Raw genomic sequence first — 23,366 nt, forward strand, 5'->3', positions numbered from 1 at the left:
CCAACTGAATACACACCAAGGAATTCCGAGTATCCACCAGCTCATGAGAAAACCAGTCAACCTCCTCCTCCTTCTTCAATGCATCTAAATAGATCCCTGCAAGATTAAAGAGATGATCGCGATCTGAAAGTAGGTGTATGTAACTTACCTTCCTTGCCTCCATGCCTTCCTTGATCTTCTGTAAGTCGTCACAAGAACCTGTTGTGACTCCTTTCTGTCTCTCCTGCAGTTGAATCATCCAAATGTGATTCTCAATCAATCCATGCATCCTGTCATGATGAGATAAAGCCGCGACAATATCCTTGTCCCCTGTCTTTAGCTGGCTTGCCAAACCAAGTGAAGAGCTACTAGCCTCTATCTCATGTGAAGAAGCATCCAACTATGCTTGATACTCATTTTCTACAAAGTCCTGAATGCTCACTTTCTTATCAACTGTACTATCCTCAAACATGACAGTATCCTCAACTGCTATAACTTCATCCAGCCCAATTGTACTGGAATCACTATTTGTGTCAATCACGCAATTCGGTGTGCCTATGATATCACCTTCTGATGCAACTGGCTCAACCTGCACAACATCTGAAACCACTTCTGCCTGTGAAGATGATGTAGATAAACCATTACCTGAAGATGTGCTAATGTCTCCCTGTATTGAATCAGCATGACTGTTAAACTCCTCATACAAGTTTCTGCCTGTCATAGGGAAGGTACGATCCTTAGGCCTATCAAAACGTTCAATCAGTCTCTCCGTAAACTCCACATATGAGGTAATGTGTGCATGACCCATAGTGACCATACCATGATGCCACCACTTGTGTGCTAACCCATCCAGGTGAATTGCTGCATACTTAATAGCTTCTTCCTCAGGCATAGGGTTCATTTGAAAATATGTGTCAAGCTTTTGAACCCAAGCTCTTGCTGTAGACTTCCCCGAGCCATCATAATATGGTAACTGACGTTTCCCTACTTTCTTCCGTAGCTCATAGCTCTGGTTCTTGTCATGTCCACGTGGCATATGCTTCATCCGCACATCTATATACTCCCTAAAGGTAATTGCAGCTATAAAATCTGGACCTCCGGCTTCCCAATCTCTCCTCAGCTGGTCTTGTATATCAGTGATCTGGGGCTCTGGTACGGGCTGCTCTGGAGCTCTAGGAGGAAATGTTGGAACCATGGGCCTCGAACTCACTATCCTAGTTTGCTGGGGTGTATGACCGAAATTGTTCTCAACTTGTTCACCTCCATTATGTGCCCCATCCTGATTATTACCATTCTGATTATTTCCTCCAACCACATTAGCATTCAACCCCATTTGACGAGCCATCATCTGCATCATAAGCTCAAATCTCTGACTCTGTTCCTGTGCTCTTTGCTCTGTTGATCGTTGTCCCTGTGCTAAGGTGTCTAATAATTGTAAGAATCTTTCCTTTCCCTTATCTGGACCGGCATTCATTTTGTCAAACATTTTTCTCTCTATCTGGCTAATCCAAATTCCCAATAAGACCTCCACAGGATGGCAGGAAACCACTCTGATACCATTGTAATAACCCCAATAGGTTATAACTTCTTCAAACACCAAAAATCTTTATACTTCAGTTGTTTGACATTTCGTCAAACACTTTGCAAGCAAGCTCTGATACCACTGTAATAAGCCACCTCAAATCTGCTCTCAAAAATGCTGATGAAAGCTCAAGGAATTTCATCAAACAATTCACATGCAAGGGACGTATGACTGATATAGTATTTCAGCTAGCTTCAAATGACTTTTTCTTCAATTTGCATCAATGAGAATCTTGTGCTAGAAGACTACAATGGACTACACAATGACTTAACATGAATGTGCAACTTATTTTGACAATATTCAATGCATATATATGATCTAAGCATGAGAAATGAACACCTACAGCCAACTGGCATTTCTACAAACAGTTGGTATGCAAACTAACTAGCTGATAAATAATAATATTGTATTGCTCAAATGGCACCAGCAACTATTATCTCCTTAATTGCAATGAAATTTCCAATGCTCATGAAATATGGCCAAGACTTTTTGGCATTTACATGGATTACAAAAAATGATAATGCTGGTATAACGCACACTTATAGCTGAAACTTATCACACCTAAAAAAAGCAATACTAACAAAGGAACTTGGTTGTAGATTGCTGTAATAATTTTCTTCAATGTTGCCCCTTCTGTTTTGCTTTTTTCCGATTTGCTTTTTCCACTTGCTTTTTTTATTCTACTTTTTTGGCCTTGCTTTTTCGAACTGTTGTTTCGGCCTGTTTTTTCGGTTCTGCTTTTTCAGCCTGCTTTTTCGATTCTGCTTTTTCGGCCTGCTTTTTCGGTTTTGCTTTTCGGACTACTTTTTTCAGCTTGCTTTTTCGGTTCCGCTTTTCGGACTGCTTTTTTCAGCCTGCTTTTTCGGACTCCTTTTTCGTATCTGCTTTTTCGGACTGTTACCATGTTGAATCTCAAGACCATATCTTTCAATGGCGTCAAGTTTTCCAGCTTGAAGGGATTTCGTCCTTCAAACTATTGAGACATAACCTCCAGAAAATTCTCCAATTTTTTTGATTTTCCCCCAAGCATACTAAAAAGAAACTCTTCCCTTTCTTTTATAGTGTTCTCGCAAGAGCTCAATCCTTCGTTTTCTCAATGTGGGATAAAACATAACTCCCTTTATGTAACTTATGTCTCCAATGTGTTATAAAATAAAGGGGACTCTTTTAATTTAAATATTTCTCACAAACTATAGTCTATGCATTAATAAAGTTAAATATTTAAATTTAACTTTATAAAATAGCTTTATCAATGCATAACAAATCTTATCAATGATGAACAAGTCTTCTTGTCGATTTTAAACAATTACCATCGACATACCGTTGCCACTGGATGTCCGCCCATGTCCAAGATGACTTACTATAAATAGTAAGTATGCCCAAAGTTGCCTCAAAGCCCCTCAGAAAGACCTGCAACTGAAACTATCTAGGCCAAATGGCCTCTAAGCCCCTTTAATGACCTGGTTAGCCTACGGGACCGTAGGGAAATAGGCTAACGACAACATCATGCTATGAATGCTAAAAAGGGGACATTACAGTCCCCTTCTTAATATGCTTACACTTAATAAGGAGAAGCACTAACAGATAGTTTTTACTTTAGTAAGAAAATATTTTAACTCGATTAATTTGTTTATTTAAATATATTTATCTAAATTTTTATTTAATCACTACATAAGATAAATTAGGAAGTGATATCACAATTAACATTGACACTTTGAGTTTTTCAATAAGTTTGCAATTGCCAATTGGAAGTGTGTAGAATTTTATTTAAATAACAACTTCATGCATATAAGATTTAAACTGCAGCAAGCGTGTGGCTAGATTTATCATATCTATCGATTTAAAATAATGAATATATACTTCCAATCTAACTCACAAACCAGATAGAGTGGATAGTTTAATTACAATAATATTAACGTCAACTCATTCTTAAAAACCCATTACATTATAAATTCCTTCGCTGAAAAATCGTTAACTATGTATTCATCTCTTATGACATAATTAAAAAATAATAGTAAACCTATATCTATTAGCACGATCATATACTTGCCAATATCTTCTTCCTAATACTACGGATTTTGATCCATGCTTTCAAGAATGAGCCCTAATATCTACCTTATGAAATTTCCACCACCTCTCATTCGCCTCAAAAACAACCAGAAAATAAATCAGAAATAGATGCCCATTTTTACAAGGCAATGCTACCAAAGCACTCCACGTAATTCAATAAAATATAAATAATTGAGAAACCGTAGTAAAAATTGCACACATATGGTAACAGGTAACAAAGAAACATGGAAAAATTTGTGGGTCTGGCTTACATAAAACATGGCTTCATTGCATTTGATTTTAGTTTGAATTCCACGAAATTTATGTTATTAGTCTTTATTAGTCTATTAAATAGACATCATCGCTGCCCCAGAAGTAACAGAAACTGGTTAAGAAGTTTCTCGAGAGAATAGAAAAGTTGTTTTGCAATCCAAAGAAGTTTCCCTAGAGCCCAAAAGAGCCGCGTTTCAGAATTCACTCTCATTAAATTACATGCCATTCTTCTGGACAACTTTCTTTATTTAAGCTCAACTTCTGTAGAATACTAAAATTATTATCTGCAACTTTTGTGGAATTCCCATATCATTTTTTGATAATTTGCTAATCTCACCGAATTAACAGAGTTACTGTCAAAATGGTGCTTGAAATAGAAAATTTGTTCACTTTCACAGAAAATCATGCACAAAATCAACCACACACAATTTATACAATTTATACTATCAAATTGCATGCTGCTCATGTAGTCGAAAGTGTTAGCCCTTTCAGCGTGGCAAAGATGCAGCATACTTACCCATGGAAGCTCTTGAAAATATATGTAAAACTAGAACTGTGAGTGAGCATAGTCAAAAGTGTTAGCCCTTTCGGCATGGCAAAGATGCAGCATACTTACCCATGGAAGCTCTTGAAAATATATGTAAAACTAGAACTGTGAGCGAGCATAGTCGTCACTGTTTTGACTGTGTTTCAGAAGGAGGGACTGCATCCATTTACTGTGGATTGTGGCTGAGACATTTGGTGGGAGAGGTCCGGGGTTTGTGATGTTTGGATCCTTCCCTGGAGCTTTGTTACAATCGAAGTACAGAAGGGATCGTTGGCATGTGTGATGAAGCCCATGCCTGCACTTGCTGATTGTATCATCTACCATGCTGAGGGTTTTAATCTCGGAGAACCTCACTTCTGTCAACAGCCGCACTTCGAAAATTTGTTGATTTTTTTGAATTTAAAAAACAATCTACCCCTAGGAAAATTAACACTGACCAATCAAAAAATTGTAATTAATGATTGTAAATTAATTTATAAATAAAATTGATTTTTAACTTTAAAACTTCAGCAAATTTGATTATAAAAATTAATTGTACGAGGGCTACTGAAAACATGAGTTCATAGGCAGGGACTAATAGTTTATTTCATTGTTACTACTATTTATGTTGTAATTATCTGTAGTTTAATTGTATTATTCTATATCTTATATAATAATAATATAATAATGATATTATATTATTATACTATTATTTATATTATAATTTTATTATTATACATTTTTATTTGTATTTAATTCTATATTATTATTGTTTAATAATATTTGTTAAGTTCCATTTAAAAATGGGGGGCATTACAGAGACAAATGGAAGATCGGGTAATTCCTTATTAAATGTTCCTTTTTACAGAACATTGATAAGAATATTTGTTTGAAACAAATCACACTTATCACACTCTTTTTACTGTTGTACATATCACTTCCTATACTAATCTTTTAATTTCTACCTTTCAAACTATATTGACCACAACACTTTCTTTGTTACTCCTCTAACCAAATTCACTCCACCCACTAATATTTTTGGCAATTTATACTTGCTTAAATACGTAGGTACTAAAACACTAATGTTCATGAGCAACGTATGGAGGAAGACGACCATCATATTTATTCATATAAGGAAAACATGAGAGTCGATAGAATTCTCATTTTTGCTTATTATATATATCATCTTCTCATTAATATGAAATACCGACCATGCTGCCAAGTGGAGTTTTCACTGAGCATTTCTATGTGTTTCTGTTTTTTTTCTTTAATTTACAATGTTGTATGTTACAATATATGCCTCTTCATGTTGATGCTTATTGAATAGTTTTGTCCTTCATTTAATATGCACGCGTGTTATAATATGTAATATCCCCACACTACGTATCTATAGACTCTAGAATGCTGATTGGATTATATTTACAAATTATTAATTTCATTAAAATGAGTGATCTTATATAAATTGATATTAATAATTAATATTATCTTGTAATATTATAATATTATCTTAGTATCATATTATTATATCAATAATAGATCACATCATATGTTTTATTTGTTTATTTATTTATTTTAATACAATTATCTAAAATACATGGTTTAATTATAAATAATTAGTTAAATTAATAATTTTATTATTTAATTATTAAATTCTCATGCACTAAAGGGAATGTCACAAAGTACATGATGGGTTTGCAAATACATATTCTTTGACAAAGCATTGAGTTCCATACAAGTTAAAGCCATTGAAGGAATCTAAGGAGAAGGCATGAAGCAATGTGAGAATATGTTTGGTTGATGGAACAAAGTTCCTAGAAGGTATAAGGCATGAGCACATGTGTTTTGCTTTTATTTCAAAAGCTGGTAAAGAGGAAGTAGAAGATGTACCTATGGAAGTTGTAGATTTGTTGGATGAGTTTAAAGATATTGTATCCAATAATGTGCTTGATGGATTGTCACCAGTGAGCAAGCTCAATCATCAGGTGGATATGGTTCGAGGAGCCGGCTTTCCAAATAAGACAACTCACAGAATGACTCCAACAGAAAGTGAAAAACTGAATAGACAAGTACAGGAGTTATTGCCAAAATGGTTGATTTGTGAAAGTTTGAGTCCATGTGTTGTACCAGCAATATTAGCACCAAAGGAAAATGGAGAATGGAGGATGTGTACAAATTCTCAAGCCATCAACAAGATCACTATCAAGTACAAATTTCCCTTGCCAAGGATGGATGATATTATGGACTGTTTGAGTGGCTCTGTGTATTACACAGATAGATTTACAGAGTGGAAATCATCAAATCCAGATTAGAGAAAGAGACGAATGGAAGAAGCCTTCAAGACAAAGAAGGGGTTGCATAAGCAGCTAGTCATGCCTTTTGGGCTAACCAATGGGCCAAACACATTCATGCGGCTCATGAACGAGATACTAAAAGAATTTCTAGAAAACTTTGTCATTGTTTATTTGGATGACATTTTGATATCCAATAAGACAATGAAGGAGCATTTAATTCATATTTGTAGGGTGTTTGAGAGGTTAAGGGAAGAGAAATTGTTGATTAATTTAAAGAAACGTAGTTTTGTGAAGGAGTTAGTGTATCTTGGATTTGTAGTTTCAACAAAAGGTCTTAAAATCGAAAGATGATGAAGGCTATCCTCGAATGGCCTATCCAAGGAGTGCCAGCGAGGGAAGATCTATTCATGTTTTGGCTAGCTTTGAACGAAAGTTTATCAAGAGTTTCGGCAATGTTTATGGACCTCTGACAGGAAGGACAAAAGGGGCCAGGAAGGAGTTTAAGTGGACCATAGGAAGAGACAAGAGTTTTGAATTGTTGAAATAGAAAGTTACAGAACAGCCTGTTTAGCACTTCTGGTTTTATAAAGGTGTTTCAAGTAGACTGTCATGCTAGTGGTAATGCCATTCTATTTTTTTTGAGCCAAGAACGTGTCATGTCCCCTTTCTAGCGACATGATACCCACAGTAGATTTGCCTATCATTGACTTTCGTAGGCAAATGATTTTGGAGAGAGAGTCATCCTGTTGCCAGATGATTGCATATTGCTCTCAGAGCGTTATAATTGAGCCTACATCCAGTAAGTGGGGCCTACATGTTCTAATTTTGAGTTGAGATGGCACTTTTATTTTATAAAGTTATTTTATAATAAAGTGCATTATAATAAGGTTTTATAAAAGATGTTTCTAGAAGTTTCTAGTGACTTCTTAGAAAAGTTAATAAATTGAGGGCTGGAGGCACCCATTTGGACAAGCGATTTTTGTGGATTCAACTTCTAATTATATTGGAGCAATTTGTGGTCTTTGGTCTGCGAATTTCCATTAGGTCTTTGGGAACGAAAACTCCCTTGGATCTGCATAACTGAGGAAGTGAGATATCTTCCGAAGGGTTGCTCATTGGAGATGGTATTTAGCCATTTCATGATGAATTATTCTAATAATTGATTTTGAGGATTTAAGCTATTCACAAGGGTTGGAGTTCATCATCTTCTTACAGAATCAGCTGGCCAAATTCGGGAGACATTTAGTGCATATTCTGATGAGATTGTGAACGGGACTGGACTCATATTTTACACATAACTTTACTTTGCATGGGAATCTGAATTTATGCTTGGGAGGGGTTATACATTAACCCAAGGCGTTTCAAATCCTACCAAATACGGCATCCAATACACAGCAGATTTTTTTTTTTAGCAGGGCCGTACATGTCAGAGCCGTACCAAGGCTTGGGTCATCAAATTGTTCAGAGTTTCCTTTAATGTTTTTAGGGGGCTATCTAATCACCCTAGGCGATTCAGTACATACCAGTTTCGGCACTATTTTGAAGGCTGGAAATTATATAAAAAAATTGCACCAAGGCCATACAGGTACGGCAGTGTTGACAGGCTGTGATGCCCAGACAGGAACAGACCTGAGTTTTCCCTTCAGTTACCATTCAGTAAACTTCATCGGCAGGGCTGCAGTCAGGCAGGGAGAGGTTCCATTTTGAGAATTCATGCATATGACAACTCATGGAGGCGAAAATCCCAGGTTCTTGATGTTGCTTACATTGTTTAAAAACTAAGTACAGAATTGTATATGCTCAGACGCTGTTATTCATTTACCTTCAATTCAATTATTACAAATATTGTAAGAATTTGCTATTACCATTGGAGCATGTAACAGATCAGTCCTTAAATGCAAATTACAATAAGATTTTTTTCTGAATATTGTTGGTGCTACTATTATTCATTGCATTTGTTATAGCTATCTTATTTGGTGAATTTGTTTCAGACATTACATCCTTGCCCATTTAACAGTTGCATGCTAAGTATTTGACGAATTGCCATAGTTCAGTATTGGGGTTTTTAGTGGCCTTTATAGTAAGGGTCATTTCAGAAGGTAGATATGTTGCTTACTTCAGTGAGAAGTTAATGATGCCAAAATAAGATATTATATTTATGATTAAGAGTTTTATATTATAATCCAGGCATTGAAGAAGTGGAGACATTATCTTCTTCTTAAGGAGTTTGTTTTATATACTGATCATCAAGCTTTGAAATATTTGACTAGTCAAGGAAAGTTGAATCAGAGACATTAGAATGAGTTGAGTTTTTGCAGAGTTACAAACTTGTTTTGAAACACGAGAGCGGTAAGCCTAATAGGATTGCTAATGCTCTTAGCAGGAGACAAGTTTTGATGATAGAGATCCAAATTGAGTGCTACATACCAAATAAGATATTATATTTATGATTAAGAGTTTTATATTATAATCCAGGCATTGAAGAAGTGGAGACATTATCTTCTTCTTAAGGAGTTTGTTTTATATACTGATCATCAAGCTTTGAAATATTTGACTAGTCAAGGAAAGTTGAATCAGAGACATTAGAATGAGTTGAGTTTTTGCAGAGTTACAAACTTGTTTTGAAACACGAGAGCGGTAAGCCTAATAGGATTGCTAATGCTCTTAGCAGGAGACAAGTTTTGATGATAGAGATCCAGATTGAGTGCTACATACCAATTTTTGGCTCAATTTTCAATGCTTCTTTATAGTTGTTGAGGCTTCATGCGAACTTGAGTCAATGGTTAAATTAGTTATTCGTTATGGTTTCATATCATAGTGAAGTGTTCGTTATTTGTTAAGCTTTAATGGGAAAATGCAATATTGGTCAGTGGTTATGACGATATATGAATTGGAAATGGATAGCTAATATGATCATATGGTATGATCATTTTGACTTCATAAAATGATGAGCAATATGTTGTTACCATGATAAATTTTCACTTGCAGGAACGCGGCAAAGGGGGGAAAGCATTGCTAGCAAAGGAATTGGTCATGGGAGCACCACCTACCATTGGGAAAATAGGTATGAATACTAAACCACCTTGGCTAAGGGTAAATGGCTAGGCAAGAAAGAGTATACTTTGGACGACCATTAGCTAACCAGTCAATAAATATGTATTATTAAATAAAAGATCATTAAGCATTAATTAATAACTACGAACAAATGTCTTAGCTTATATTTTGGATGATCACAGAGCTCTCTGTGGTATTTTCCGTGTCTTAATATAACAATACCATAGTATCTACATATGCTTGCAAATGTACACGCACATATATGTATGTATGCATAAATTCAAAGGAGACATACATATATGCCCACTTAATATACAGCATATACATTAGATACATTGCTTAGAATATCACACATTATATATACATATGTGTGTTTACACATACAAGTATAGGTAGATAGAGGGTGGTATTTTTATATTAAAATATTAAAAGGAAGTTATTATTTTTCCAACCCTTGGCAATAGCTTAACATTTTATTTGGGTGGTCATATATTTATAATTCCTTCATCGGGCTGTATAACCTTTGATGGTCTTTTTCATTTTAAAAAGATGTTGCTAGGTATTGTCGATGACTCCGTGTTTTCTTTATAACTCTCGTGTCACCTTCCTTCTTGCTCTTGCTCGTAACCGAGCATGCAAGAGAGCACATCATATATATGATGGTCTTGTTTCATCTTGGACAAACTACTTTACATTTTTTCTCAAGTCACCTATTGCTCTGCAATCTCGTTTCTTCATACAGCCGCTTAGCTCTGGATTTTCTCACCCCCGGAAGATCTTTGTCTCACAATCACAATTGTATACACCCGGTTTACTTTATAGTCTGTATCTTTGCAAGAAATCGCTATCTACAACGACATGTATCTTCTTAGTGAAATATGCACATTGTGTCGTGAGCCAAGTTGGAGCTCCACGAGTATATGATTCGTCTTACATACTCTCAACAAGTGCTAAAAGCCAGACATCGCAGTGTTCCTCTACCATAAGGAGACAATACTTATTCTGGAGATGCATTTTTCTTCCTAATACTTTGCTTTTCCCAATTCGATACATGAGGTTCTCAATTCTCAGTTGGAAAGAAAAGGAGAGTAATAATAACACAGAAAGAGTAACTCTGAAATGAATCCATTTGCTTCCTCGTGATTGGCTGAGTACAAACATAAGAATTAAGGAATATTTTTCTTTGTGATCTTTATCAGAATTTGTTTAGAAAGAATTCCTTTCCGTGCATGCTTATACAATGGCATCTCTCATATGTCTCTGAGATAAGAGACAACACCCTTAGGAGAACCAGCAAGTAATTGTTACAGAGCAATATGCATCTTTTACTAAGCCATAAGCCAGGTTGGGCTGAATATAAATGGCTGTGATTATATACAGTGCAAAAACAGTCACCCCCAGGCATTCATCAAGGATGACCAATAAAGTTGAGATAAAGGGAGTGAAATGATAATCAATGAATAGCGGGCTAACCCTGCAAGATGAAAAGAATGGAATCAGTATCTAATATAAATAATGAATGTAAGAAAATCAAACAACTGAGTCACCACCAGATATAAGTACAGTTCGGTGAGCTATCAAATGCAAGATTGCTTAGGGACAAGCAAACCCATGGAGGGCGGACTGTAATTGTCCCCATTTTAGCTAACCTTGAGTTGCAGTGAGGACGAACCTATTAGTGACCTTTGTAAGCTAAACAGTTGGTTAGGTCTCAGTTGGTCAAGCCAAAGGCTATTTTCCCACTCAAGTGACCAGGGATGTTCAAGATTGCTCTTCATTTGAGTCAAATTGGCACACTTACTATTTATAGTAAGTTTACTATTTCAAGAAGCTAGGGTTACTATTCTGAGAAGGGCACCTGAACGATTGGTGGTAACATGGAGTTGTGGGAACTTCGGCAGTGCTTTCATTTTGAGACTTACTATTTATAGTAAGTCAAATTATGATAAATGGTATTTTTGGCAGATCACCTAGGCGTTAGGTTCAGACAGTGAACACCTGAAAAAGGTGTTGATCATTATGAGGAAATTAATAATCTAATTATTTGTTATATAAGTATTAATTAAGCTATACTTAATTAAGGATTGATTTTAAGCTTATTATAAAGTGTTGTCAATTTGCATTTAATGATAAAATGATAAGCTCAACTATAGGTGCCATAGGTTGCAGGGAAATATAATAAATTATTATATTTTAAGCTTTGCTAAAAAAGCACATATGTTGAATTGTGTGGAGAGTGTGGTTGAAGCTTCTGGATCAATTTAAGCATGAAAAAGTATAAAAGCAAACATTGGAAATCGATCTCCATTATGCATTTGCGAATTTGGTGAGTTTGGTGATGAGTTTGTGCCAAGGGTTTCAGTAATTGGGAACTGGAAGAATTGGCAATTCTTCTAAGTCTTTGCACTTTGAATTGGTTGTCTTTTGCCAGTGAATTGTGCTTAAATTGATGGCTTCATGCAGAGACCATGGTTGGATTTAAATGATGCAATTTGAAGCAGACATTCAACAGTTTATCTTTGCCATCTTTGTTAGTCCGGGTGTCTCAACATTAGCAAGCCGCAGCAATAATATAGAGGCTCCATTGGATTTTATATTGACTACCGTGGCTCATTTGGGATGGCATTCTTGTTGAAGCAGCAATAATAACTATGGGACTGCATTTAGTAGGTATAAGGCACATTTGGTATAAGACTACCTTCATAATATCAATGCTTCAGAGTTAATCTGAGATAGTTTTCAGAAGCAGCGTTATGAATATTGGGTGTCAATTTATGCATACAGACAGATACAGGTTCTTAAATAGATTTCAATATATTCCACAAGCATGATATAGTCTTGTATACTTTATTGGTGGAAAATAAAAAGAGTTAGTAGTGAATAATTTGTTTGTAATTAGTCTCTACAAGCACTGTTATTTCAATTTCCTTTATTATCCAAAATTTCAAAAAAGAAGGCAAATATCATGAAAACATAAAAAAAAAATCAAAACTTCAAGCCAAAAGTCATTTCCAGCAGTGTGAAGTTAAACAAAGTTAGAACCGCAGAGAGTTCTTACACATGAAAGGCAACTAAAATAATTTCTTATACAATTCATTTTTTTTGTTCAATTAAAAAGCAACTTTATGATATCTTTATGTCTTCTTCCACTTTAGTCGCCACTTTGAACTTGATATTTAATATCATCTTGAGAAGCATTTTTTAATTTGATAATGAAATATTAGTTGCATTATTTCTATAATAAAGTTAGTTTGGGCAAAATTAAGTAGTTATATTGTTTTACTTCTCAAAAAGGGGACGTGACAGAACCCAGACAAGTTAAAATTAGTGTTCGTGATATCTAGTATTTACTTCTTGATTTATGAACTCCTTGATAATAATAATAACCATCTATTTCAAATCCAAATGGATGCAGATTATAAGAGGCACATTCTGGAGGATTGAACTGACATACGTAACACCATTGACAACAATGTGGGTGATATCAAAGATGTTCAGGAAATCTTCAAGATTCTTGTCTAACAGATGAGAGGACTTTGCTCAATAGCTTCACCGTTGACTCTTCCAAAAGCAACAAGCCACGTCCAGTAGTTAAATCCCTAGATAATAAATATTTGAACTTCTCTCCTTTCTGCTGTTATGTTTTATTGATTACGAATCGTGATCACTATTGTTCTGTTTTACTTCAGGCTTTCAGACCTCTTCCAAATAATAGAAAGTAATCTAGTCATTGTAATATCAATGAAATAAAAATTGAAAGTATTCTTGGTTGTCAAGTGAAGCCTACAGTCCCTGGGTAATATTATTGAATCTTGACAAACCACAAGCCAAAGAAGAAAAGTTTGTTATTAATATGTTTTCCCTCTGATGCCAGAAATGTAGAGCTATCAAATCAACTTCCACAGATTTGGTCAACGTTTATAACTAGGAAAACAGCTTTCTTACTGCTTAAAACACTGTCCAGAAAAGAAAAGAAAAAAAGAAATTATGATACAGCTATCCAAACTATTGAAAAAGAAGCTTCAATGGGACATAATACAGATATCTTGAATGAACAATAAAATATAACACTTTTGATTAAAAGATTTTCCCTTGGAAATGGGATCCAAAAGTTATCTTTTAAACTTATCACAGTGTCATCCAAGAAAATAAAATTTCCTAATGATTATTCACAAACTCTGGCGGAAACATGTTTATTCATTATTATACCATGCCTGGGTGATTTTTATCATGCTGATATACTCATTGCAACTTTTCTAATTGCTAGCATAGATACATGCTGCTTGTTTTTATAATTGCTAGCATAAGTACAAACTGCTTCATTTTCTCATTGCTAGCATATATCAAGTCCAAAACTTTAGGATTTGCTGAAAATGGAGGACAACACTTAAAAGACAAACAATAACCACATGCCTAATACTGTTGATATATTTGACCAACCAGATACATTTCTTTGGAGTATAGGATAATATAAAGCATAGGCAGATTCTGAAAATGAAAGTAAACACCCAAAAAAAAATTATGAAGCTATAACAGATGAAATAATAAACAAAAAAGAAAACATCAGCAGATATAAGTACAGTTTAGTACTATACTAGATGGGAAGCATTCAATATGACCTTATTTCTGACGCGTACAAATGCTTCTTCAGCTTTTCCATTGAATAGATGAGGACTTGTAGTATACCTGCAAGAAAAGAAAGTAATAATGGAAATTCACAGCATAAAAATTCATATAGAATCTACACCCAATTCTCAGATTTCATCATCATTCAAGGCATAAGATAGCAAAAATTACTAGAATTGTCTTAAGGATGAAAGGGTGTGTTTGATCTCTTGAACTTACTTCTCTAAATATATCAATCACAAAACAAAGCTCAAAAAAATCATAAATGACCAGTATCTAAACAACTGGAAGCCTAATCTTCAGATATGATAGAGAATTATAAACAATTTTCTCCCCTAAACACTAGTGTTTTGAACTGAAAGATATCAACATGCATCAACCCTGGGACAGAATTTAGTGAGATGATGGAATTGTGTGCTTGCAAAGACGGCAGAGATCTTCATTACAAGAAAATCTTGTTCAAAGGGTGGTCAGATCCTGACCTCCACTTGGAAACTGTTGTTTCAATGGGTGGACATATTCCGATCGCCGCTTGGAATTTTCCAAAGTCAGCAATTTTTTTATGTTTGGGGTGCACTTTCTTCATTGAAACTCAACTCCTTTCTTAGCTCATCTATGAATTCATTCCTTTGCTCATGATTTTCAATCTTGAACATTCTCAGATCTGACCATTAAGTTTCAAATTTTCATATTCTTGGGCTTAGATTTTGTCCACTTTGTCTCCTGATTTTCATGCTAACTTCCCTTAGATGCATTTAACTTGCTAAGTGATTGGCCCCATCTTTGTTTTGGAATTCAAGCTTTATGTCTGTGCAGAAATCTTCATGAAGTTGTGTAAGCTTGTCGAAGGTATGGTCAGATTTTGACCAGCCTTTGGACACTACTCAAGATATCTCTTCAAAGCTAGCCAAGACACCCACTTTCTTCATGCTTTGTTGATTCTTCATTTCCTCGTTTGGGTTATCAACTACTTCAAATCAGGTTGCCAGCTCTAAACTTTCAACACAGGAATCAAAATTAGGGATTTTTACGCCATGCCTATTCCCTTGATCTGCCTTTGGCGTGTTGGAGTTATTCACTAGATCTCTTCTGTTGTCCTAGATCAGATTCAATGTTTAAACTTCAAAACTTGCTACCCAAGACCACCCTTGCCTTGCCCCTTATCATGTCAAAAGCCAATGTCACCATTCATCGTTTACATCTCAATTGTTGCATGCCAAAGGAAACCCTATGAGTGGGAAAATCAGATCAATGCCTAGCTACTTGTTGAGCATTTTCTTTGTTTTGGAAATCCTAATTTGGTCAAGGCTTTGATTCCTTTAAAGTGCAAGGTGGATGCAAAGGCACTCCATTCAAAGACAACTAAAGATCCTTACTAATTGTTGGGCTGACCTTGATAATCCTACTCCCTTGAATGGCTCTAACTTACAATTGGGCAAGGACTTTTATCTAAAGTTGCTCAAACTCATCTCACTAACTTGGAGACCTTGGGATTACCATCAAACTAGAGCTAAACTAAGACAACGACTCTAGTGCCAAGCCAAAAAAAGAAGAGGTCCCATTTGCAATGGGCAATGGTGTGAAAACGTCACCACACAATGCACACATAGTATGTAAAATGCTGGAATCATTGTGCTCCATTTCCTCCTCAAGAAGTTGATCGATCTCTTCTGCTATTGTTTGATTTCCATCAGCCTTGCTCCAACTTCTTGTTCCTTGGTTGAAGTTATATTGGATAATTTATTTTCTACTTTGTATAGAAAGAAATGAGCCATACTTCTCGTAGCAATGATTGTCAACCTAGTTTTCCTTGTCTTCCGCAAACTTGATAGCAAGATCCCTATTCATTAAAAGCCACAAGCAAACTCATTTCATCTTTTGAAATGCTTTTTAGATTGTGTGCTATTGAATACTAGTGACTCCACTTGCAACTCCTCTTTGTCTATCCTCAATTTGAGTGGAAACTCATCTACCATTGTGAATACTTGCACAATCTTCTCCTTTGTGACCAATAATCTATCAATCAAATCTTGCAATGCTAAAGTCCTTCGTTCAAATTCATCTAGGGTACATGGGCTATCACGCATTAAATTTTCTGATTTGTTCTCAACTGTAAGATTTTTATTACCATCACACTCAATTGTCTCTCTAGATCATGTCATGCACTCTCCATGTAGGAATAATGAGACAGTATAATGACCATGCATGGATTCATCAATTCAGTTTTTTCTCTTCAAGTATTTTATCAGTAAGAATTTGCAAGTTACCAATAAAGAGTTCTGAATACCCCTCAACTGTAGCTATTGATTCTTCCTCCATAATATCAACCTTGTGTGATTTGAAGTCATTATACTTTTTGGTTTCATCATGCCCAGTAACATGCATATTTGTTGTGTTTGTGTGCTCCTCATGCATCAAGGCACCATTCACGTATATATCTTTGTCCTCATTGCCACTTGGCTGCAATAAAAAATTTCCTTATTTATTTCACAAATGTGATCAAGTGTCCAAGCCTTCTAACACATGAAAAAATATGTTCTTTACTCATTTGGTTCTTACTCTTTTTGGGAGATCCTGAACTTGTAATCCTAATGAAATTAGTTCTTTTTCAGCCAATTGTTTTTTGAACCTCTCAATTTTCCACTCACATTGCTCAAGCGCCTTGTCGACCAAGTCATAAGCAAATTTAGAAACATCTTGTTCTCCTCTTCAAATTGCTAACAAATGCATAAGGGGCTGGGAATTAGCATTACTCTCATTGATTGACATAGCCATAATAGTTTCCATGGCTACAATAACATCTTCATTGTGTTCTTTCCTGATTGTGACCAAGAAATGTTGAAACAAGCTACATATTAAATCATGCAATCCCAAATCTAGCATAAATTTACTGTCATAGAAGGGAAGGAGGAGGAAGCATGTTGTGCAAGTGGTGTAGTCCAAGCAACCATGAGGACGCTGACTATCCCGAAGGAAAGGGAGTGAACATGATAGACGTCACACGCTCTAAGGAGGAAGTTCTAGCAATTACAAAGGTGCAGGTTAAAAAAACCACATAACCACACCCTTGCATGAAGAAAGAGAGATTGAAGGAAGTAAGAATGGATCTTGAATGGGAGATTCAGGAAGAACTAAAACTATCACATCGCACTGCAAGTACTCCCCTTCGGCCAGCATCCGAAGCAAACATCATACAAAAGATATTACAAGCCACCATACCAATATAGGTGGCAGACCTACTGGAGACATTACCACTACTAAAGGTGCAAATCACTAAGGTAGGTGATAATCATGGTAGTCAAGACAATGGCAAGTCTAGTGAAAATGGTTGAATGGATGAAGTGTGAAAGGGAGACTCCACAAATGGTACCACAGATCCGATGTTTTTGGCAGTCGGTAGTCAGCACCGGAGGGGACACAGTAGTGGTTGACATGGAAATCATGGGGTGTATACTCACAAACACCATTGTGGATAGTGGACCTATCATAAATGTGTTTCCAAAGAAGATATGGAAGGCCTTGGGCAAACCAACTAAACACCAACCTTTCATTTGGTAAGTGTCGACAACACGGCATCAAACCAATTGGAACACTTATGGCCCAAAAGGTAGTCATCAAAACCCAACAATTCTTCTTGGGCTTTGTGATGGAAGAAAAGGGGTACATTGCTCTCCTTGGAAGAGGTTGGCTGATCACAGCAATGGCCAACCACAATTGCAAGAAGAACACACTCTCCATTGAGAGTGATAGTAAAAAGTGCATTATTGACTTCTAAAACCAGGTAGTAAGTTAGGAGTTGGCATTAGAATCCGAGTCAAGAGAGGGAAATTCAACATGGAAGGAGGGATGGAACCTGAAGACAAAGGGTTACTATTATTGGGGAACTGTTCAGAGGATGAACCTAGTTCCTTCAATAGACTGTTCCACTAGAAAATGGAGGACTGGAGTTTTCCATCCAAACTGTAACGAGTTGGAGGCTAAAGCAGTAGAGGACACTCACCCTCCTAAATACAAAGAGTGCAAAGAAAGTGTGGCAGGAGTGCATGACACATTGGCCTAGCGGTTTGAGAGAGAATAAGTAGTCAAGTATGAAGAACAAACGGAGCTAAAAATGAAGAGGGAAGACAAAGGCTACGACAGAAGTAAAAAGCACAAAAGTACCCAAAACTTAAGTAAGAAAAGCAAAGAATCAAAAGTAAAGTTTTATATGTAAGCTATGAAAGTCAAGAAATTAAAATTTCAAAAAAAAAAGGCAAAAAGCATTTTTTGGAAAAATGGGAATCAGAGAATAAGGTGAGAAAGAAAAAGTCACACATGAAAAATTACAGAAAGAAGAAAAATTAAAAGTAGAAACTCAATATAATAAAGAGACAAAAGTTACACAAAGAGGTAGGAGTTCAATTACACTAATAGTTGGCAAGAACAAGTATGAGAGAAACTAGCAAATTGAAGGAGGAAATGCCAATTGAAGAGTTACCTTCAAACTTTCTACCACCATAGGACAATTAGTGGCCAAAACTACCACCATACAGAATCTAGCCTCACTTGAACACCATATGGAATTAACCTATGGGCCTCTTGCCACCATACGGCTACCTCCTCACACTACTACCATTTGGCCACCTCCATGTACTACCACTGTATAGCTAGCTCCATGTACTACCACCATTTAACCACCTCCTTGCATTGTCATCGTACATCCACCTCCTTCCACTATCATCCTGTGCCAACCTCCTTGCACTACCACTGTGTGGCCATCTCCTTGCACTACAAGCATACAAATACCACTTTGAATTGCCACTATACGAATCATATCAATATTATTTTCCTCTTTTGCAACAACTTTTTTAGTGTGCTACCAATGTATGGAGATAGGAACCGTGGAGATTATTTGTCACTACTATTGTACAAGCATTCGTTAGGTTGCATATGTGTGCTCTACACCATTATAAACTACCTTTTCTACTAACAGTGTACGTATAGAAGCCTCATTCCTATCATGTATAGAAGCCTCATTCCTATCATTGTACAATATACTCATCTCATTGCCACCTTGTTGGCCACATCCATGGTAATATTTCAGCTAGTTTTACCAGTCGAGAAGACATTACCGGTAGAGGGCAAGTCACTGCAATTTGAGGGAAAGTCACTATTGGTTAAGGACAAGTCATTGCCAACCGAGGGTGTCACTGCCAGTCGAGGGCGAAACACTACCACCCAAGAGAACACTGCCAACTGAGGGCAAGGCGCTCCTAGCCAAGGGCAATACACTTCAAGCCAAGGGCATCACTTCCAGTTGAGGGAAAGTCGCTGCTAGTTGAGGCTAAGACACTACCAATCGAGGGTGTTGAAGTTGAGAAACTGTCAATTGAGGATGTTGAAGGTGAGACGATGCCAATTAAGGGTGTCAAGGGTGAGCTCCATGCCAACATTGACTCATAGTTGTTAGGAATTTCACCAAAGGCCCCACAACTGTCAGTTGACTCTCTTGGGTTCCTTTCAAAAACCACATGGATATCTTTGGCAGACTGGGGTACGATACTACAACTATAAAAGCTGAACCAACACTCCTTAGTTACCTATGCAGCAAGGAAATTCCTCATGTTTATCTTGGGTGTATAGAAAAAGGAGTTTCCCTAATGTTTCACAGTTAAAGGATGGCTACAAGTGGAGACAAAGGAGATTACAACCGCCTGGCAACTTCCATGGCCACAAGTCGGCGATTGACATGACCAAGTTCTTTGTGCACTTTATGGCATGGAAATTTTCTTTAGAGAGATGTTATGATGCCAACCACCTCACCACAGCAGTGGAGGAGACCAGTACAACTAGAGGGAAGGCCATTCAATAGACCAAACAAGCACATAAGGCATATTTAGAGCTGGCCGAGAAAACTTAAGCACAGTTGGCACAAGACCACTCTAGGGAGATTGCTCTCGAGAGTGCAATAGAACAACTTCATGAGAAATTGGCATAAACGGACACACAATTGGCAAAGAAAGAAACACAATTGGTGATTCTTGAGGGGGGAATGAAGGGAAAGGACAAGAAGGTTGAAAAAAATGAAGTGATGGAGGTTGCCAACATGGTTTGTGCAACGAGACAGTTAGAGATGACAACCATTCAGTGCCTACATTGCCTATAATAGCAATCCACTCCTACAACTTCTCCAATGACAAGGATGTCTTTTCGCCCCTCTTTGTAGTTTTGTTATATGCATTTTGCCCCGCTTTGTTTTCTGTCATCTGGAAGACAACAAATTTTGAAGGGGGGGATGATGTAGATACCAATTATGCAAATAATAATTAATATGCTTTTGTTAGTTTAAATTGGTAGTATAATAAAACATTGTTATGAAGGGGTGTTAGTTGTTGACGATTAGCAGAATTAAACAACTGTCGAGTATAAATGTATTCAGACCAGAACAAGCTATGTTGTGGTTGCTTGTATAGACAGGTTATGCTATGAAAATATTTATCTTTCTGCCAAATTATTTACACTGTTATTTTTGAGTTATAAGTTATCCATATTGTGTTACTGTTGATTTATATGTTACTTACGTTCCATTGAGTAATTTTGTTTACTCTATATGAAACAATATCCACCATTTTGGTTACTCTATAGGCAATAAACACTTACTACAACTGTTATACCACCATTCTACTAGAGGTAGCCAATCTACACAATGAGATTGTTTATATGATGTGAAACAACATAAATATCCTTCCAATCACTTATTGACAAATTTAGTTTTCCCATTAGATTGAAGGTTGGTATGCAAAGATATGAAGCAACTAAGCACCCAAACAAGAGAACAAATTTGTCCAAAAATTACTAGAAATAATAAGATCACAAATAACCTTCAAAATACCATGTAACTTTCAAATACTCTCCATAAGTACATTTTCCATTGTTCTTATTGTAAAAGAATAAGATAATGCAATAAAACGAACATATTTGGAAACACAATCTACAATTCATATGATGACACTCCTACATTTAGATCTTAGAGAACCCCAAATGAAATCCATGGTAAGCTCTTCCCAATGCTAGCTAGGAATCACTAAGAACTGCAAAAGACTAGGTATCTTAATTGTCTCACCTTTATTTCTTTGGCAAACCATACATTTTACCACAAACCTTAAACATCCCCTTTCAGCCCTTCCTAAGAGAAGTCTTGTTCGATTTGATGATATGTCTTCAACAATCCTAAAGATTCATGAAGCTCAACAAGAATCTTTTGCTTGAGGCTCCAAAGTATATCAACTATACACCTTCAAATTCGTGCATTGTGAAAGCCACAACAATGACACTTCCACCATCCCACTATGAAGATCTATTAGACTCATTATTGAACCTATTCTTCCTCTCCTCTTTGTAGATATTCTAAAGTAGTGTAATTCTAAAACCTAGCCTTGCACTTTGTAGAAAAGGCTCTCCCACAAGATTTAGATCTATGTTTACTTTCTTCTCTTGCTTTTCTCCTTCATTATTCCATGAACTGTCGACTCTAAAAGTAAAACAATTACTACCTCATCCATCATATAATCTCGTTAGTACAGTAACCTAAACCCTAAACCCTAAAAGAACATTAAAATGTTATACAAAAATCAGCCTTTTCCATCTTCATTTCAGCAAAATACAACTAAGTCAATATCATATTGAATGCATTCAAATACTTAGCCACAAAACCACCATCATTCATTCTCAAGGTGTACAACTTTTTTTATCAAAAGAAATATTTGTTGACCAAGGACACAACCTAGCATAAGTCCCCAAGTTCCAAAGATCTTGTGAGGTAGCCATGTGTACTCAACAAAAATGAATTATCCAAGCAAAGCCTAATAAGGTCCTTTTCTTTTCTATCAAAATGATCCCAATCAACATGTGACATTGATAATAGTTTGGATTCAGACATGACTTCCCATCGAGATCTATCTACAAGCATACCCTCCATCTTGAGCTTCCATAGCTCAAAGTTAGCACCAATAATTTACTCCATCTATACCCTAAACATGATTTCCATTTTCATACAACAAAATCTCATTCTATGCAAGCTTGCACTTAAACCAATATTAGATTTTTGCCCCAACACCTAAAACCTAAGGTGATCAAACTTTGATACCAAATAAAAAAGAAGCAAAGATACATAATACACTTCCTACACTAATCAATAAGAGAAGCTATGTGTAATAGATAATTTAGGTCTTACAATTTTAATGGAAAAATACTAAAATAATAGACTTCCTACACTAATCTATAAGAGAAGCTATGTGTAAAAGACAATTTAGATACTACCATTTTAGAGGAATAATCTCAATCCATATATCATAAGAAAAAGTTGTGTGGGAAAAATCTCACTTGAAAACACATATCAATTGTATTAACACCAATAAACAATTATAACACAACATCCACCAACCTTAACTTGTAGTACTACTAACAACAAGAGATTTTGAGATACTCTAACAACATATTAAAACCTGAAAAACTCACTATGAAATCTCCATACCCTACATCCAATAGCTAAGCTAATATCAAACCCAAATCAGACATGGTTCTCAGAGACCATATGCCAAAACTACAACCCAAAAGTGACACCATATTTGACACAAATTCCAATAAGTTAGTCACTGTTTACCAAGCTAAAAGAGAATATGCTCTTGCAACTGTCGTGATTTGTCATGGAATCCTTCATTTGTAACCCGTCAATTTGGATCAATCTTGAGCTCTTCCAAACTTGAAACCCTTGGCTCAACAACAAATTCAAGATCAATACAGGATCTCATGTCAAAGCTCATGCACGCCTTTTAGAATTATAATAATGCCTTTTGTTGAAATATGTAGCTGTGATAGAATCTTCATACCTGTGTTGAAGAGCCTTATCTTCAATGATGGTCTGGATATATATTTTATTTTGCTGCTATGCTCTTTCTCTAAGATTCTTGAGATTGATCGAGAGTTGCTTCTTCATTCTATACCAATT

The 23,366-nt window shown here is 36.0% G+C and overlaps 1 protein-coding gene across 5 annotated transcripts in view; it reads right to left on the minus strand.

Moving 5' to 3' along the window:
• IMPL2 (inositol monophosphatase family protein) overlaps positions 1-23,366 on the minus strand; it is a 203,254-nt gene that overhangs the window by 89,101 nt on the left and 90,787 nt on the right. For all 5 annotated transcript variants that reach the window (XM_089824425.1, XM_089824424.1, XM_089824422.1 and 2 more), the window contains exon 6: positions 14,374-14,440. In XM_089824425.1, coding sequence (XP_089680551.1) covers positions 14,374-14,440 — 67 coding nt within the window. The remainder of the gene's footprint in view (positions 1-14,373; positions 14,441-23,366) is intronic.

The sequence above is a fragment of the Cupressus sempervirens genome, chromosome 4 (genome assembly GCF_028749045.1).
Source record: "Cupressus sempervirens isolate cs-2001-9-10 chromosome 4, ASM2874904v1, whole genome shotgun sequence".
NCBI lineage: Eukaryota > Viridiplantae > Streptophyta > Pinopsida > Cupressales > Cupressaceae > Cupressus > Cupressus sempervirens.